At 49.6% G+C, this 18,612-nt stretch overlaps 2 protein-coding genes across 5 annotated transcripts in view; one reads left to right on the forward strand and one right to left on the reverse strand.

The window, feature by feature from the left end:
- Positions 1-941: 941 nt before the first annotated feature.
- On the forward strand, positions 942-16,680 carry LETMD1 (LETM1 domain containing 1). 2 transcript variants are annotated; one of them, XM_073319402.1, is made up of 9 exons: positions 944-1,149; positions 2,487-2,638; positions 4,645-4,760; positions 5,233-5,315; positions 6,733-6,919; positions 7,840-7,941; positions 8,318-8,470; positions 9,774-9,870; positions 11,953-16,680. In XM_073319402.1, the coding sequence occupies exons 1-9, from the start codon at positions 1,010-1,012 to the stop codon at positions 12,021-12,023; spliced, it is 1,101 nt and encodes a 366-aa protein (XP_073175503.1). In that variant the 5' UTR covers positions 944-1,009; the 3' UTR covers positions 12,024-16,680. The 2 variants fall into 2 exon arrangements, with proteins under 2 accessions (XP_073175502.1, XP_073175503.1); XM_073319401.1 differs by lacking the exon at positions 7,840-7,941 and having other exon boundaries at positions 942-1,149.
- CSRNP2 (cysteine and serine rich nuclear protein 2) overlaps positions 13,858-18,612 on the reverse strand; it is a 29,377-nt gene continuing 24,622 nt past the window's right edge. Inside the window, exons 5-6 of one of the 3 annotated variants that reach the window (XR_012155773.1) lie at positions 15,665-18,366; positions 13,858-14,870 (exon numbers count right to left, since the gene is read on the reverse strand). Coding sequence is in view for 1 of the 3 variants with exons in the window: in XM_073319400.1 (XP_073175501.1) it covers positions 17,494-18,366 (873 nt within the window). In the remaining 2 variants the exon portion in view is untranslated. Of the gene's footprint in view, positions 18,367-18,612 lie in introns of all 3 variants that reach the window. The other 2 variants (XR_012155772.1, XM_073319400.1) reach the window with 2 other exon arrangements.

An 18,612-nucleotide genomic window follows, 5' to 3' on the forward strand; every position in this document is an offset into this window, starting at 1 on the left:
GGCTATATGGATACTTAGGGCAGCTTGCTATTGGATAAGTATGCTGAAGGATGTATAAAAGCCTGTGTAACTTCCTGCTCTGGGTGCAGGATTTGAGATTCTATTCTCCCTGGACCTTGTTTGCAGCTGCAAATAAACTTTTCTGCTTCTCCACCGCGTTGTGATTATTGGATGACGCACACCGGGTAACGAACCCCTGCTGTTGTTTTGCCTCTCGGCCCTGGGTGCCGGCAACAAGAGCATCCTGATCCATGCGCAGGCAGGAGGCTATCACTGCCCCTTTGGCAGCGACTGGTTCTTCCCAAATGCACCCCAGGGTCGTGTGAATGAAAGCGACTGGCACTTCACTCAGCAGGGGTAATATCTGCTGCAGCAGGTCCCACATATGCTGGAGGGAGCTCGGCTCGTGCTCCTCCTGTCTTGGGAGGGGACACGGGCCGGAATACCTCACCCATCCCCATGCCAAGGGCGGGGCTTGCCTTGCTCTCACCCTTCCTCCTGCTGTGTAGGATGAGAGGGCGCGGGGAGCAAGGCCTTGCCTGGCTATATCCCCCTACCCCTCTGCTCCACGTCTGGCTGACCCCTCCCCCTGCTGGGGGGCACATCCTGCCTCACTACTCCCACCCCCACCCCACAGCTGGGGAAGGGCCTGGATCACCTTTCCTGGCAGGGTGGCTCAGCCCCAGCTCCTGCTTCATGGCCGGGGAAGGGCCTGCCTCACCTTTCCTCCTAGTCCCTCCCTCTCGCGGGTAGTGGCTCATCCCCAGGCTCCGCTGCCGGCCCAGGCACAGACCTAGCCCCGCCCAATTCTCACTTCCGCCTATAGTCACATGCCCGACCTGCACGGGAGCACATCCGCCTATAGTCACGTGTGAATCGATGGGGAGAACCCGCCTGCTCGGGAGTTCCAGCCAATCAGCCCTCGGGCCTGTCCCTCGCCCCGCCACTCCAGCCGCGCGATAACCTTTGCCCTTTGGCCCTTAGTGATGACCTTAGCGCCGTTGCCAAGATGGCGCTGTCCAGGCTGGGCTGTTGCCGGGGAGGTCTGCACGGCGGGCTCCTGGGCGTCGGGCCCGTAACCGTCCCCGCCAGCTGCTTGCGCCGGGTCCTGCGCGCTCCCGAGCCGGCCCCCGCCTGGAGGGCGCTGAGGTGCGCGCGGCCCCCGGGTGTCGGGGGCAGGCGCGGGGGCCGCAACCCCCCCTTCAGGGACGGGAGCCGTGGCCGTTGGCCCCTCCCCCCGCCGCTTCCCCCGGTGACAGAAGATGTGTCCGTTGGCCCCTCCCCCCGCTACCCGTTGTGGCCGTTGACCCCCCCCCCCGCGCGGGTGCTCGCTGCATCCGTTGGCCTTTCCCCGCCTCCTGCTGGTCTCCATGGTGACCGCTCAGCCGTCCCCGCCGTGCGTCCTGGTGCCAGCCATGCCCATGGGCCCTTCCCCCTCTGTCCCCTGCCAGCCGGGCCCATGGGGACCTTCCCCCTCTGTGCCCCCTGCATGGCTCCTAGTGCCACCTGTGCCTACTGACCAGTCCTCCTCTGTGGCCCAGCCCCCCCCACGCCAGCTGCGCCCACTGACTCCTTCCTCCTCTGTGCGGACAGCCCCCCACTGTCAGCTCGGCTACACCTGTTGTAGAGGATCCTTGTTGCCAGCGCAGCTGTGCTCCTGCCTTTTCACACCAGCGGTGCCTGTTTACCCTGGGGTCCGGTTGTGGTGGTAGGGGAGGGTTGGGCCGCGGATATTGTCTGAATCTTTGGATGTCAGGTTTTTTTTTCCAGGTGATTCTGGAGGTGACTTGGCCTCGTGCTTGGCTGCATCTCCCTGCGGCTGCTGCTGGATGCTCATTAGCTAGCTCAGGGCTACTTTGTGGAGATGAGCACCTCAGCCAACACATTTAGGAGCTATTGAAGCTTCCTGAGACTCTTTTTTAACATGATCTCCTTAAGTTTCCATCTCAGACACAATGGATCCGACTCTTCTCTCACTCACATTAGTGTAAATCAGAAGTATCTGATTCTTTTTGTTGGCCCTGCAGTGGCCAAGACCGTATAAAAAAAGAGTTGGACTCCATTCTGGCTCTGGCATCAGTAACAGAATTGTTAACTAAGGTGTGATTATTGGGCTAAATTCTGCCCTCATTGCACAAATTTAACAAGACAGACTCTGAAGGCAGTGGTGGTACATAGGTTCATCTGAGAATGGAATTTGGCCTGCAGAACCTTTGTTACCAGCATACTTCAAAAATGAAATCCCTGTAGAGTTTTGTCCCATCTTCCTCATTGTGAGGGGTGGTTTTTTCCACCCCCCGCCCTCCCTCACAGCTACTCAGGCTTTGCATCCAATCAAATCACTTCAGCTCAAGCCCTACATCCCCACAAGGCTTTGCTGGTTGGCTGGAGTGCATGTACTTTCCTCTTTACAGCCTCACTGTGCAGGGTATGGAAAGATCACCTGCTTCCTATAAGATTTTTCTGTGAGTTACTTTTTGTTACAGGCACCCAGCATGCTGCCTCTCTACAAAGACAAACCCCAAAGCCCTCCTTGCTGCTGTCATATCACAATTCAAATATGCCAATGGGAAATATGAGAGCTTTTTGGAAAGGACATTCCCCCGCTTCTATCTATTGTATTCGACTTTTCTGAAAGGTAGGTTTTGAGTGGGAGAACTGGTTTCTTTGACTGATTATAGAAAAGGCAGGCTCAATAATTGTAGCCTATTTTTTGTTAGCTAAAGGGACACTGTAAGACTAAAAATTGCTTATTTTTTTCTGTGTTTTATGAATAGTCTCAGAATTTTGCACATGAAAGAATTTTTAGGGTGGGATTTTCAAAGCCAATTTTTCAAGTCCCTTAAGCAATTGACTGAAAGTCTCAGCCGTAACATAGCATTAACTTATCACTTACGATGGGTGTTGGCTTTTTTTTGCATTTCATTCAGTTTGGACAATGAAAATAGACTAGCTAGTTTCACTCTGTTGGGTCAGGCTGTTTGGGTAATTAACACTTTCCAGACAAATGTTTAAAAAAAACCCGAAAAACTTCTTAAAACCATGAAAACTTTTCTATTAAGCTCTGTAAAAATCTTTTCTCACAAAATCTAAATCTGAACTGCCAGACAACGTTGCTTTGAAAACTGCTCTATATCCAATAACATCCAATGTAGAGCCAGTGACTGGAAGTTGAAGCTAGACAAATTCAGACAGGTAATAAGGCACACTTTTTTAACAGTGAGGGTAATTAACCATTTGAACAATTTACAGAGGGTTGCAGTAGATACACCAGCTCAGGCAATTTTTAAATCAAGATTGGATATTTTTCTGAAAGATGTGCTCTAGTTTAAACAGGAGTTAATTCAAGGAAATTCTATGGCTTGTGTCATACAAGATGATCACAATAGTCACCTTCTGGGCTTCTCTATGATATGTTGTTTGTAAAGGCTGGACCAGCATACTGGGAATAGATATTAACTATGAGATTTAAAGACCTCTTGTATATCCAAGTCAGAGGTGATAAGGAGGCTCCCTCCCCTTGCAAAAGATCCAGTTTTAGTCACCCTATCACTAAAAGGATAAAGCAGAAATAGAAAGGTTCAGTGATGGGGAACAAAAGTGACAATTCCATATGGGGAAGAATAAAAAGGTTCAGACTACTTAGAGAGCAGACAGAAAAAAGCTGACATAATAGACAGATATTAGATAAGTTTTGTAAGCTTATTTATTCTCCATACAAGACGAAGGGGTCAGCCTCTTTACCTGAAAAGCAACGGATTTAAAATTAATACTTTTAATGGCCTTCACAAAACGCATAATTCACCCATGTAAGTCATTGCCATAATAGACTAAGGCCAAGAGCTTAGTAGGATTCCAAAAAAAACAATTCAACATTTATATGGATAATGAATGCCTACTGTTCTAGGATGAGTGTACAGGGTGGGCTTTTTAAAGGGACGAAGGGACATAGATCCTTAGGCACTTTTGAAAAATCTTGCCCGTAAGGGATATTAGCCCTCATGTTTTAGAGCAGAGGAAGAAACTTCTCGGATGCTTGAATCCTTAATGCAGAAGTGTCCATTCTGTGGGTTTTGTACCTTCCTCTGAAACATCTGTCCCCAGCTGACTCAGGAACAGGAGATCAGATTGGATAGACCACTGGTTTGATCTACTCTGGCACTTCCTGTTTTGATTTGAAGTCAGAATTTTATGTGTACCGAGGAAGCAGGTAATTGTGTCTAACTGCCCTCCCTCGTCATGCACATCCCTCCAAAAAATCCTGTAATACAGCTTGATGGGCTACTCCAGTCTGCAGCCTGTGCTACTAAAGGTTTTGGATCAGTCAGGTAAACTGCTCTCGCATTCTGCAGATGGCTGCAACAGTTGGAAGAGCTGTTGAAATTTTGATGGCTTGAGTTAGATTCTACATGTTCCAGCCTCTATTCTTGTTTCACTCTCAGCTTCTTCTGTTCTCTGAATAACTCTATGTGGAGAACAGCCTATATGAGACAATCTACAATGCATCAAGTTGTGTTGTACTGCACTCTGCTGCTCAGTAGCCAAACTAAATAAGGATGTAAGGGGTTGTGAAGGACATTGTCAAGGGATCTCTGGGGCAGAGCACAGCTCCAGGCCTGAAGATAACATCTGTATTCTGTACAGGATTTCGGACATTGTTTTCGGAAGCAAAAGAAATAAGAAGAATAAAGTTAAACATGTCCCTTCAAAAGATCGATTTTCATCAGCTTCCATACAGGGAGATGGAAAGATTAAGACAGGTGGGGGCCACCTTTCAGGTTCCTGTTTCTTACTCTGGTATCTGTAAGTTATGCTGAATTTCTCAAACGATCAAGCATTTTACTACACTGTCCCATGCAACTGGCAACCTTGTTTAGTGACTTACACCTCTTGTGATTCCATGACAGAGAGAGAGTGCCCTGCTTTTAGAGGGTGGGTCTGCTGCTGTCACTGGGTAGACTCTCTATCCTTTCTGTGAAGGGACGGTCAAGATACACACTTTAAAGAACCTGCCACCATAGCATGGTGGCTTTACAAAGTTGGGTATTTAACCCAAGGCAGCCTGGCAGTTTGCTCTGGCCTATAATGTTCCTGGCACTTACAGAGCATTTCTTATTGAGAGCAGGATTAGAATGCTGCTGGCTGATCTGAGACAGTCTATCAATCAGTTTTCAACTGCATTGCTGTAACTTGCTATCAAGTCATAACTGTGTTGTTTTAATTTTTGGTCAGTTTCGCAGGGACCTGATCAAGGCCATTCCTATTGGGCTTCTCTCCCTTCCACCTTTTGCCAACTACTTCGTCTTTTTGCTGATGTAAGTATGTCTTTTACCGAGCCTTTAAAACATTGTTGAACATCTTGTTGCCAAGTCCTTGCCCTGAATAGTCACCATGCAGAGGCTCAGATGGTAACTGAAGCGATTAGTCAGTGGAGCTGATCTTTCTCTTTGGGCTCCTTTCTTCTCTCGTCTCTCAGCTGACATTTGTACTATTCCTGGCTGTCTGATGAGAGGGTTTGCTACAGAACAGCTGTATTTGTTCCTCTGGAGACTATTTTTTGTAGCAGTTAAAGCTACACTCATATTCATGGAAAATGATGATTCTGGGCCTGATTCGTTTTTTCCGATGTAGTTTTCCAGTTGTCTAAATTGAGTAAGCGCAAGAGGGAAGAATCATTAACTTCTTGTTTGTCTGCAGACAACTCATCACCTAGACGTCATGAACTAGATGGAATCTGAATGTTTTCTATCCGAACTGATTTCTCCCTTCTGTTCAGATTAAAGTTCCCATTTCTGTACTAACCTCTGTAAAAATCCAGTGTCTTGGATCTCTTGGGACATTCTGCTCTCACTATATTAGTGCGTGTTCTGGGCCCCCTTATAGCAAAAAGGAAATCCAGATGAACAAACCAAACAGCATTGATTTTGTCTGAGGAGATTTCTGCTGCATTCTAGGTACCTCCCCATGCCATTAGATCCTTCTTTCTAACCCTAAGAACAGTGAAAACTTTATATTTATTGGCATTTATATGGTGCTTATCACTGTAGCATCTGAGTATGTCTTCAGTAAACAGTCCGGTGGACACTTGACTGTAAAAGTGGCCTCCTCACATGTGTCCATACTTCTTTCCCAGCTACCCCATCCAGATAAGTGATCCAGTTCCCTACCCTCCACCCCCAAGCACCTGGAATGCCCCTCCAAGCTCCTTGCACAGCCCTGACTAGACTATGTTGTGCTCTGTGGGTTAATTGATACAGCTAAATGACTGACAGATTATTTATCTAGTATCTTAATGGAAACTAAGGACTTATTATCAGTGAGGTTTCTGCATCATCGGCGCTCTGGAGATCTTTATACCTGCATACTGGTGGTCCTGGGTCACAGCCGAGGGCTAGATGGGACTAGTTGGAGCTCATCGATGCTGCCCCTTAACTGGCCAGAAGGGGAGGCTGTTCCCTGTGCAAGGGTCTGAGCGTCCCACTTCTGTGGAGCTCCCAGATCTGGACAGAAGGAACTGGGAATCAAGCCCTGGTTTGCCACATCACAGGCAGAGCAGTAACCATGGGGCCAGGTCCCAGAACACTCACAGCGTGTCTCCGGTTTGACAGGCAAGGCACTATTGCTAGGCCACGAGCCTGGCCTGTGACTGCGGAGTGTTGGATTTTGTGTAGCTGCAGTGTCCCTGCTTGTGAAGCTCAGTGTGTTACCTCTGGATGACCTTTTCTTTCCAAGGTACTTGTTCCCAAGGCAACTGTTGATACGCCACTTCTGGACCCCAAAGCAGCAGTCTGAGTTTCTGAACATTTATCATGGTATGCGGAGAGAGGTGTACCCAGAACTCATTGATGGCTTAGAGCAGGTGACTCGTTTTGTAGCGGATCAGCAGCTCCGAAGTCAGATGCAAGAGCTCTGCACCCAGGTAAGTAACACAGGGCCTCCTTGCCCCCATGGGGACAGCTCCTCGGGGACACCGTAGGGTCAGCAGCGTCTCATCATTAGGTTATAGCCTTACTGACTGCTGAGCTAACCTGGTTGGCACATGGGATCAAATTGTATGCTGAACTGCACTCTGTGTAACCCCACTGGGGTCAGAGGGGGATTTGGCCCGTAGTTTTGGAGGGATTGTTTACATCTGAAACGTTGAGTTTGTCTGCTAGAATAGGAATCCCATCCAGCGGGTCTAGGATTCTGTCTCTGATGGGGATTGAGCCTATGCTTGTGGGTCATCCTAAGTCTCAAATCCTTTTAAAGAAGGGCTGATCCCTCATTTCTTGCCCTCCAAGCTTCCTCAGCTTCATTGGCTGTCCATGGGCAGACAAATTCCCCTGAATTTTCATTGTTCTAACCTCATAAAAAGGAAACAGTCTCGATCTGTTCCACCCGAGGCAGTTACAGAGATGAATCCAAAGGTCTTTAAGAGGCAGAAAGGCTGTCCTTGTGCTAATAGGTAGGTAGGAACCAGTCTGGGAGGTGGAAGTAGTAAAACCCTCTTATGACAAGCAAAAAAGTGCCCAGGTTGCATCAGCTTGGCGAGAAAACCCTCGGTGATGGGAGAGGGGGTGTGGTTACCCAGAGTTGCTGGTCCAAAGGAATTCAATGGAGACCATCCAAGCAGAGAGGCATTTCTGCTTTGGTGTAGGCTGAGAGTAATATGGCACCACACAGCATGCTAATGCCACAACACCTGGCACTTAGAAATGCTGAGGGAACAAGGTTAGCGACTTACCTGTTGGGCACAGATGGATTTCCAGGGGTCCTGCTGAGTCCTCAGTAGCTGGGGTCAGACGAGTCATCTGTTTGTGGGAAGTATCATGAGCAAAAAAAATCTGGCTCTCCAAGGTGCAGAGCGGTTCCCATCCAGAGGTGGCAAAACTTTTGGCCGTGAGAAGCTTGTTTACGGGACATCCCCTGGGCCTGCAAAGGCTGCGCGTTTGGCAAGTGGTAAGTGCCTCTCCCTGCAGAGGCTGTCTGTGCTAGTGATTAAGGAGATAGCCGGGATTGTACGTACAGCTGAGTGCTGAGGATGGAGGCAGTTCATTGAACTCTGAATGGTCACGAAGCAGCCGGCGGCTGTTTCACGATGCCCTCTGCCCACTGCTTGCTGAAGGCCTTCTCAAGGGAGATGCTCTTACCCAAGGCTAACCTCACCTCCAAGTCTGAACCCATCAGGGACGATCATCGCCAATAGCTCAGCCTGGATTAGATCCCTGGGTTCTCTGGGCTCTGCCCACTATCCCATATACTCTCCTTGAATCTTAGCAGGTTTCCTTGAGACTTCACAGATTTTCCTTGCCCTGCTTTTCACTTCCTGCCACAGAAAGCCTTGAGCCGTATCCTGTTCCTGACTCCTCACTTGCCAATCTTCTTCCTGAGATACCGGCTGCGGAGCCATATGTTGGAGTTACAGCATCTGGACCGAGCCATGCTGAAGCTGGGAGTGAGCGAACTAACTGAAGAGGAAGTGAAAATGGTAAGACTGAGTCCTCCCCTTTCATGTTGTGCCGGCTAGCTTAGAAAAATACGAGACTCCCAGAATCCTGTTGGGGAGAACTAGATACACAGTTGGTTTTTTCTCTCACTCGTGAGCAAAAAGCCTTGTGTGACAGCGTCTCTGTGGTGGAATATGATTTGCTGTGTTATGAACCGGTCACGGTTTCTCCTGTTGTGTCTACATCAAAGAAATACTATTCAGGCTCAGATCCTGGCCGATAACTTGGGGCTTGATCCTGCACTCCTGACTCAGACAAAATGCCCGTTGAAGTCAAGGGAGGATTGCAGGCTTAGGCCCTGTTGTTTGTTCTGCTGCTTAGCTAGGGCTGGGGAAAAGAGGAAAGCGGGTCACTGAGTTTAAATTGCTCAGCTCCAGAGATGTACAATGAGCTAAGAAGAAATGCATGAATCAGTGACTTTCCCTGCTTGAAGTGTATGTATGGGGGAGGATAGCTAGGCCATGCCTGGGCCACACAAATAAGCCTTCCTCAGCAGAGGGAGTGGGCAGGGATTTGAGGTGAGAGGCAGGGTTATATATGTTTCCTGGGGGGAGGGGGAAACTTCTCCCATGCCATCTCATGTGTGAAGCAATTGCACTAGAGAAACTACATGGTGTTTTGGTCCATTTAAAGCTGTATTTATCCAAATGCCCCCCAAAAGTAACTGAGCCAGAGAATTAAGCCTGTTTCTTCCCATCAGAAATAAACGAGCTGCCTTGTGAATACACCTTCCAGCAGGGAGTCAGGATTCAAGAGATTTAGTGTACAGGGGACATAGGAGTAACACCTGTGTATTGCTCTGAAATTGACTAGTGCTCTGAATATACTTTAAAGGGGTCTAGAGTTGCAATCCTTCCTGCACAAGAGATTGCCTTAGTGTGAATGTTTGAGCTTCACTTCCAGCAGAATAGAGGGAGTATAAAGCAGCCACTGGGGGAACACTTCTAGTGGAGGTCCAGAGTAGGGCTGGATTACATGGCCCTGTGCTATTCCTGCACCTCACTTTCCAGTGTAGGGGCATGCTGGGGGTAAAAGGGAAGCAGATGGAGTACTCTGGTGATTCTAGGCTGTGGAGCAGCAATGGGGCTGCTCTAACTTACACAGGGGACCAAGGCAGCCCATGGTTTAAAGCTACTTTTGTCCCCTCTTTCCTGGGCTGCACTTCGTGGGAGTCTCAGTCCAGATTCCAGCCCCTTGTGTTCAGTGATCCCCACTGAAATGAAAGCTCATTAGTCTGCACGCACCTGCCCTGACACTTGCTTCTCTCTCTTCTGTGGTCGTTAGGCTTGTTATGTCCGGGGCCTGAACTCCACCCACCTCAGCCCATCGGAATGCCAAAAATGGCTGAAGCAGTGGGTGAAGCTCTCCTGTGAACTGAAAGGTAAGACTGGCAGAGCTCAGCCAGCTGGCCACCTCTTGGCTGCTTCTTCCTCTTGTGTGCGGTGCAGATCCCGTAGGGCTGACCTCAGGCAATGCACCCGAGGTTGTGAACATCAAAGCTGTAGTTACGTGTCACACAGGGTTATACATTTCAAAACAAATGGAGCTTCAGGGCTTTCTGAATGGCAGCCCTACAGATGCCCACAATAGGGAGGGGCGGGCATAATGGTCCAAACCTCAGGTCTGAAATGCCTAGGTTCCCTGCAGCCACAGGTTCACATTCCAGCCCTTCTGCATTTGGAGGTGGATAAGCTGATTTCTGAGCCATTTACTTTTAGGTGAGACCTTGAACCAAGTTCTGGCTGGTCTGTCTGAACCTTGAGCACGGAGTCCTTCCGTAAGGTTATGGTCTTGCTCTGGTGTCCTGGAAGTGGGACCTTACTGAAATCCTTGGGCTTGGGAGAGCCCAGGTTATGCGTGTGTTTTAACAGAGAAAAAAAGAGTTCACGCTGCAGGACCCTCAGAGGCAGATCATAGTATTGCCATCTCGTGTCCTCTTGGCACTGTTGATTGAGTGCAGGTACATGGGGAAAGAGGAACAGATATCCAAAGAAGAGTTTCTCAGTATACGAAGAGACATAAACATTCAAACAGCTCCAATTGGGCCAGGCCAGTGCATTAGCTGCAGCTTCTGGGCTTATTTGGCCGAGATGCGTGCTAGGGAGGCTGAGCGGCGATGGAGCACATGGCCAAAAGCACTGCAGTCTCTAACCTAAAAAACAGCTGTTTAAATGGAGTATGTTCCCAGGCTGGCTCCCTGGGGGAACCGCATCCCCCACAGTTAATGGGTTGGGATCAGCCCATTCGGTGGAGCTTCTAACCTCTCACTTTCTCTTCTCACAACTAGCTGGAGAGGAGCTGGCCTCTGCCCTGGCTTCCAAAAACGAGATTGACATTTCCCCTCCCCCGTGCCTGTCCTGAGTGTCACTGGTGGCTTTAGTTAAAATACTAAATTCTGACAGGACTGCTGGCTAGAGAGTATCTCAACCCATGAAATCTCTGCGAAGAAATGAACAGCTTTTCTTCTGGAATCATTTGATTCTTGTTGGCCCCTGATCAGCATCCTGGCAGCTGGAGTTTGCCAATCCCAGTTACCTGCTGCCAGCTCCCCCCTCACAACCTGTCAGGTCTCTGGGGAGCAGAGCTGGAATTATAAAACCTCGAGCAAAGGGTTTAGGACTCTGTATCATGGTGATACAGAGCTTCTCTTCAGGGCAAAACTGAGCTACTGTGTCCAAAAGGGCTGCCAGATGACAGACAGCTTGGCCAAGGATTGTCACTCAGAGAATGGCACAGAAAAGCTTAACATGAGTGCTGTCAGCTGGTCCCGCTGCAGATTTACAGGGCAAACCTGTGGAGTCCCTGGCATACATCTGTGGCCCAGATGCCGTGGTGGAGGTTGCAGTTCTCTCCTTGGGCTACTGCAGGTGTAGGCAACTCTTGCTTTTGTCAAACATGCTGCTTCTTCCTCCCAGCTAGTCCCCAGCCCTGTTCTAAATGGGTGGCGTGGGTGGGGAGGGGGATTGTCCTGGCTGCAGGTTTGTGATCACTGCACTGTGTAGGTGTTACCCTTCCCTCTTTCGAGGATTTGATGTGAGAACCAACTAGGGATTTGTCTCTGCCCAGACAGTGCTGGTGAAACAGGAGGCTGACCTTCCAGCCCCTGCATTGTTCATGGGTGTAGTAGGGGTCATTACAGAACAGGTGTACAGCCCAGAGCCGGATGTCAGGAGAACTTGTATTCAGACCTTCTTGATGGTGCTGTGGCCTGGGTGAAGTGTGAGCCTACACTGCTAGCTGCTGCTGCTGCGTCCCAGTCTGCCAGCCGTCCAGTGAGCCTTTGTGGTAAATGAAGGATAAAAGGGCTGGCTACTTTAGCTGGCGCCTGCCACTGTTTCCTCTCACCTCTGGAAATGCCTTCTGCTGGGGCCAGGGGGTGCCTGCCACCAGTAGCACGCTCAAGATGGGGACTCCCACTTGCTGGTTCTGGAGGTGTCAGGTAAACGTGACTTTGTGTTTTCAGATTCGGAGGTCTCGCTCTTGGCACACAGCATGGTCTTAATGTCCACCAACTACCTCGGGGCCAAGGAGTGACGGTACAGGCACCGACTTCAACTGTCGACCTATTTCTAGTGCTGGTGGTTGCAGCAGGGTAGAGTTTTTTGCTTGCATTGCAGGAGGGGGGCTGGACTTTAGCGAGAAACACCTTGCTTTTTGCCTGCCGATCCACCTCTAAACAGTACAGCATAGAAGAGTAAAACCCCTCCTCAGCCCTGCCAGCGATGAGAGCTGCAAGCTCATTTACCTAAGATACATCGTCAAGTCCCTGAGAGCAAGAACCTGCTGTGGCTCCCAGTCACTAGGTGGTAGATTCCATGTTTTTTGAATGTGTAAGAGTGGCCCTTGCTGGGGTTGGGAGTGATTCTGCAATTCTGAGCCATGCAGATGTCTATGCTCTTCCCTGTCATTTTCCAGAAGAGACCATGTTGGCACGCAGCCAGGAGCCCTGGCTTTGCTATTATAGCCTCAAACTGTGGCACTTTAAATGTAATCCTGTCCAGTGGAGAAAGCTAGTCTCCCCTGGATTTGTAAGCTTCCCCGGGAGGCTCCCACTGGTAACTTACAGCAGTGGGCATTAGCCAGCTAGGTTCCTTGTTCTCCAGGACCTGTGAAGAGACACCTGTCTGGAGCAGTGCTCTTTGCTGTTTTTCCTGTTAAGTTGTTAAGCTTTATTTACTATGTTGTTTTAGGAATAAGGTGAATTTTACTAGGAGGGGTTGTGAGTAGAGCACCCTAATTGCCTGGGGCTTAGTAAGTGACCTTGCCCCTTTGGCCAGTGATATGCCTTAATGTTGAGGATCCATGTATTTGTTCAGTTGTCTTTTTAGTTCACAGCAGTGCCCTGTTAGTGCTTGAACTGTGGCTGTTCCTCTCTGCCCTAGCTGACTGCTGGAAAGAGATACAGGTCAGATAGGAACAGTTCCCACTTTCAAACTTGGCTCCACTGTAAGTTAGCTTGATTTTCAGTTTCCGAGCATCTGCAGCTTCCTCTGAAATCAGTAGGAGCTGAGTTCAGGTCACTTTGTTTGGTACCCCAATCTGAAAATGCTGGCCTAGAGCCTATTGCCGTAGAAATAAATGCTAAACAGCACTTACCTGTTAAGGACGTAGTCTCAGCTTCATTTTGTCAATGAAGTGATTTAAGTTCTGCCTAATCAGTTTTTAGACCTGAACTTTTTGCTCAGTGTGAGGATTTGGGAGCCAGGAGTTTGGTCAACAGGAGCTCCATCCCTGTGCACCTGAATGTCTCATGGCAGAGGCTGCAAGTTGAGTTTAAGGGATTTTTTAAAAAAAGTTACTTATAACTAATGTCTTAAGTTATTTATGGCAGTAAAAATGCATGAAATGTCTGTCTTAAATCTGTGGTATCCTTACATAAATATTCCATTAAAGACAACAGCTAAGGAAAGGTCTCTGGTGTATTTTTAAAATTAGATCCTGTGTGAGGTGTCCAATTAGTCTCCCAGCACCTGGAACTCTGATTAAGATTGCTGAGACTGGAGCCCTGCTCTCAGATTTTAAAGCAGGACGACGGCATGTCTAGGAGGACTAACCCAGAGGATCAAGCGAGCTGTTAAAGCCCCACTATTCTATGTCCCATTAATAAACCAGAGGATATTAAGCTGCAGTCTGAGTAAACAGCCTTTGTTTGTTTATGCCTTCACCATAGACCCAGACCACACTGCAATCTCCAGAGGTGTGCAATGGTTACTTCACAAATAGACCTCCCTTCTCTAATCTGCTTGAATTAGGGTCTAACAGGCCACAACAGGAGTTCCTACCCCGTGGCACAGAGGTAACCTCACCCTAACTAGCTTAAACCATATGCTTTTATCCCCTTTGAGATGAGAACACAAGGCACAGGATGCAAGTTTGAGCATTTCTTTATTTTTACACTTAAATATTCTCTTTAAATACAGCATTATCACAATGAAAAGAACCTAAAAGGCCAAAAAAAAAAAAAAAAATGCAGAGGACCTGACAAGCTTTGGATTCACATTGAAAATTCCACCTGTATACAGTGTGTGAGAGGAGACCGGAGAAGTTAGAAGTAGCGAAGTCACTATTTAAATAGGAAGAGGAGCAGGGCTAGAACCAAAATGTCTCAGATCGGGAACAGGCAACAGCTCAATAGCACCAGAAGTGAGATGGGCTGTTGGGTTTACTACATGGCTCACAGAAGTGGTTTAGGAGGAGACAGTGCGGTACCAGCATTAGTGTCACAAAGTGTGTGTGGGGAAGGGGGGAGGGAAAAGGCCAAAATGCACTTTCATTGCACTATTAACAGCATAGTTATCTTTGTAAAAATAGAGTAAATCCTGTTAGTTCTTTGTTTAGTGTGAGAGCCCCCAGCCTAACTGCTGCCCTAGGATTCTTCTGTAATTTCATTTAAAGCAGTCCAGCCTCTGGTCAGCCTGTGTATTTCCACACATCACCAGAAGGCCCCAGCCTAGTTTCATTCGCTTCCATAGCATCGAAGGGCTGGGATACGAATCAAGAAGGGAAGATTTTACCTATTAAATGTCACCAGGCAGAACCACTCACTTGCTTTCCCTCGCAAAGGAGAGCTGCCCTGTTTCGCATAGGAGCAGACCGTGTGCCCAAAGCCCTTATGGATACACGGTGTCAGTCTGGCAAATGGCCAATCCAGTTACTCAACACCTGATCAACACACGCAGCCGGGTCAGCTAACTGTGCGAAGTGGAGGGAGTTATCATCCTACTGGCACAGGTGACCATTATTCCATGGGGGATGGGGGGGGGAGGAGGAGAAGAGCTTTAGACTTTACCTGTGGGTTCAACTAGCCTCTTCCTACTCACTGGCAGCACCATCTTGGAATGTTGGGGGGAGAATTCCCCCTGCTAAAGGCTTCAAAGGGATCTGCTAGGAAAAGGTGTGAATGGTTAATTCCAGTCTCAAGCACACATTCTGCTGGTTACAGTTCGGCCGAGGGGTGAAGCTTAAAGTGCTCAGTAGCACACGCTCTGTTGCTGTCCTACTGCAAGAATGACTTTTAAAGCCTTTATGCTTCTTGCTGTCCCAGAAGAAGGGGATTGGCTGTGGAATTAAGGCAACAAAAATGCAGGGAGCGTGTTTGGGCTGTTTACAGGAGATGCCCAGCTGTGGCTGCACCAAGTGCAAGATTCAGCATCCTGTGTAGGGACCCACTTTTGAAAAGACAGCTGCCCTGGGGGTGGGCCGGACATCTATCTATTCTACAGCACCCAGCTTTATAGCTCAGAGTGTGGAATTTGGAAATAGGGAATTTAGTGATTTCATTTGTGCCCCATAACAAATGGGGGAGAGAAGAAACATCACCTGCACCAGTGTGAGCTGTTGTCCATTTCTCACAGTCATGTTGATGGGGTTGTGGCCATAGCCCCAGCAGGCAGGTGATGGGCCTGGGTGTTCGATGTTTAAGGATACATGGCCACTGAGGCCAGAGGAGGTTCACAGTCTAAACCAAAGAGGAAAAGCTAGTTTGCTGAACACAACATTCACTTCTAACTGCTCACTGCGCCAGGAAGAAGTCAGGCAGCAAGGGGATTTTAAATACCAGTCACCAAAACACAGCTCTGTTCACCCTAGAAATCCAGCAAGGCGTTAACATGTAGCTGACCCACCACCAACTGCTTAGTATCCTTCCAGCACAAATAAGTGCTGTAGCTACTTACTATGGGAGAAATCTGTAATGGAAAAGTGAAATGGACGAGATTGTTTCGGCAGCCCGGCAGGTTCCATGAGTCTGAAAGAGAAGGGAAAGGTATTTCTGCTCTTCGCAGAAGTTTAGTACTGCAGTTGTGCTGGGTCCTGGTCTTTCAGAAAGTACAGTGCAGAGAAATACAACTGGGTCCTGGATGTGTTCTCCTTGGGCCAGGAGAATGAGGGGACTCAGGGGACGGGGTCTGTACCAGCTTTTTGCCACAGAAAGGAAGATGCCTGTGAGGCTAGGGAGAAAAGTGCTTTTGCTACCTGCCTGGAAGGCAGGGTTCATGGGCTGTTAGGACAGGAATTGTGGCAGTTTTGAGAAGATTTCGCCTTTCCCCTAGAGTCTTGGGAATATGCTGTGGCTTATTAGAATGATGACTATGTGCCTCCCTGCACCAGGCTGGGATGCAAGCCCAGAGCACAGCACCTTCTCTGCCACCAACGTATTGCACCTTTGCAATCTCTGCTGAATTCACAGACAGCCCTAGTAGGGAAAGGGCCGATTTCTTTCAGGAGTGGAAATATTTGCTGCTCACCCAGTCACCCAAAGCTGCAATTCCATTGCATGCAAACCTCTCGCCCTCCAGTTTAGACCGAGCCAGGACAGAGGATCACTATTAAGCGACGGGGTGGCAGGAAGCTTTTTTTTAGGTGAGCATGTGGATCATGTTGTTGGTCTTCCCCCTCCCCACTCCACTTCCTGTGCACTTAAAACAGAAAACATGGACTTGATTAGGAAACAGTCAGGTGGCATCCTCCCGTCTGTCTCCACCAGGTTACCAGTCTTTACCATCCAACCTTCATACTTCCACAAAGATCAATTCCATTGGAGTAGTCCAGGTCCAAAGAGGGAGCTCCCTTCTTTGCCATAGGGAAGGGAGCCTACAGCCCAGCACAGGGACTGTAGTATCAGTTACAGGCAATGGGTCACAGAATGGCTCAGTAAACATTCAGCACATTTAAAAAAAAAAAAAAAAAAGAATGGATTCCATCAAGCCCATAACGGGCAGGTGATGCAGGGCTGGGAGGCAGTAAGGGCGGGGCCAGGACAAAGCTACTGAGAAGCAGGAGACTCTAAGCTGGTGTTAGTTTATAAAATGGTTGCATGCCGAAAGAGTAAACGTAACTAGTCGTGGAGGATGATTGATCCATAGAAAGCCATCTTTTCGGGGCAAGGTAAGGGTGGCAGATACCAGGGGAGAGAGCGGAGAGCCCAGACTGTTCCGCTGCTGGAGAGGGGTCCAGACAGGAGGTTCCAAGGGCAAGTGCTGAAGCAGACGGTACTGTAGGAATGTTGTCAGTTTCACCTGGGATGAGAAGCAGGATGAGACTCTGCCACACAAACACGTTGGAGATCAGGGGGGGAAGCAACCATGGAAAGGCATCCCTGCTGCCCCACAGACCAAGTCCGGTGCTCGAAGGGGAGGAACAAGAGGCAGCTTCGCACTATTGCTTATAGGAGACGGACACAGATTCACATAGGATGGTCCCTGTGGGGGTGGGGGGAGGGGAGACACCCAGTTCCACAAATGGGAGGGAGCTCAGCTGAACCTCCTCCCTCATCTGGCACATGGAGCAGCACCTCCAGCGTTAGACGTGATGCCCCACCCTCTCAAGAGTCTGCCACAAGCGCTTGGTTTCATTGGTTTTCTTTTAAATCATATGTACAAAGCAGCCCGGCTCCCCCACCCCACCCCACCCCACTTAAATAATCCTCAGCGGCCACTGCCACTCGATAAAATATCTGTCAATAAATAGACATCAGAGAAAGCACGTGGAGGGGCCAGGGGCTGGGTCACACGGCCAGGGCGGGCCCTAGGGAGCGCTCCTCCGGGGAAGGCAGCTCACACGCTCTCTCTGGGGCCTGCTCTGGTCCAGATGACGGAGCGTTTGTACGGAACGGAGGAGACGCGGCTGCCCTGCAGCTCTCGTGGGGCAGGGAGGGCTCCAGAGACAAGGCGGCTACCTTCCCCGTCTCCGTCTTGCTCGGGGCCACGGCTCTGCTGCAAGGCACCAGCGAGGCTACGGGGACGGAGAAGACACTCAGATCTTTCTCATTTGTGTAAGGAGAGGGCACCTCCGACTCCTCCGTGCCACTCTCGCCCTTCACCCCCAGCACGGACCTTTGGTCCACCTGGTAGTACACCACCGGCCCATTGTTCAAGTAGGACTGGTTGGCCACAGCCGAGGCTGCCTGCTCGGTGCTGTCTGCGAAGCACAGGACAGACGAGCCCGGCGGGAGCTGGGCTTGAATGAGGATTGGCGTGGGTAGGCCTGGGCACAACCCCTCGGGCACGGCCAGAGGCTCCTCAAGGATGCACACTCCCAAGCTCTCTATGTTGGCACCACTGGAGTCTTCCTCAGCCTTCAGCCTCTCCAGCTCCTCCGCCGTCTGCAGATGCATGACGGCTGTCTCGTTCTCCGCCATGAACTCCTGGAAGTCTTGCGTCTCCGAGGGCTGTGTTCCCAGCCAGTCGTTGCTGGAGCCGTGCAGAGACTCCTCCTCCAGGGCCTGGGGCCGGCTCACCTGCCGCTTGTTCTCCAGCTCCAGCTTCATGATGGTGTGGAGATAGTGAGTCCGCACCCGGATGGGATTAAATTCTATTCGCCCGGCCATGTTCCCACAGCCGTCCCTGGAGCAGCCACATGGGAAGGACATGCGATCCACCTGGGAGTAAAGGGAAGAGCAGTGAGACCGCAGCTGACAACAACAGGGTGACATGGCATGAGCACCTCTCCAGGGAAAGCACTCGGGCTCAGACCTCAGCTGAAGGAAACATGCACAGGGTTGTGTCTGCCACCACACTACAACAAACCATTAACTAGCCCATAAGTGCAGCCCCCATTAACCTTGCCAGAGCCTGGTCCTTCTCGGAGCTCCACATCCCCAGCCAAACCTGGGGAGTGTGAGGTG

Source organism: Lepidochelys kempii, chromosome 20, assembly GCF_965140265.1.
Source record: "Lepidochelys kempii isolate rLepKem1 chromosome 20, rLepKem1.hap2, whole genome shotgun sequence".
Lineage (NCBI taxonomy): Eukaryota > Metazoa > Chordata > Testudines > Cheloniidae > Lepidochelys > Lepidochelys kempii.

Coding starts and splice junctions, on each gene's coding strand:
- LETMD1 (XM_073319402.1), top strand. CDS start 1,010: ATGGCGCTGTCCAGGCTGGGCTGTTGCCGGGGAGGTCTGCACGGCGGG. Junction 6,920..7,839: donor TGCAAGAGCTCTGCACCCAG/GTAAGTAACACA, acceptor TGGCTCTCCAAG/GTGCAGAGCGGTTCCCATCC. Junction 7,942..8,317: donor GGCTGCGCGTTTGGCAAGTG/GTAAGTGCCTCT, acceptor TTCCTGCCACAG/AAAGCCTTGAGCCGTATCCT.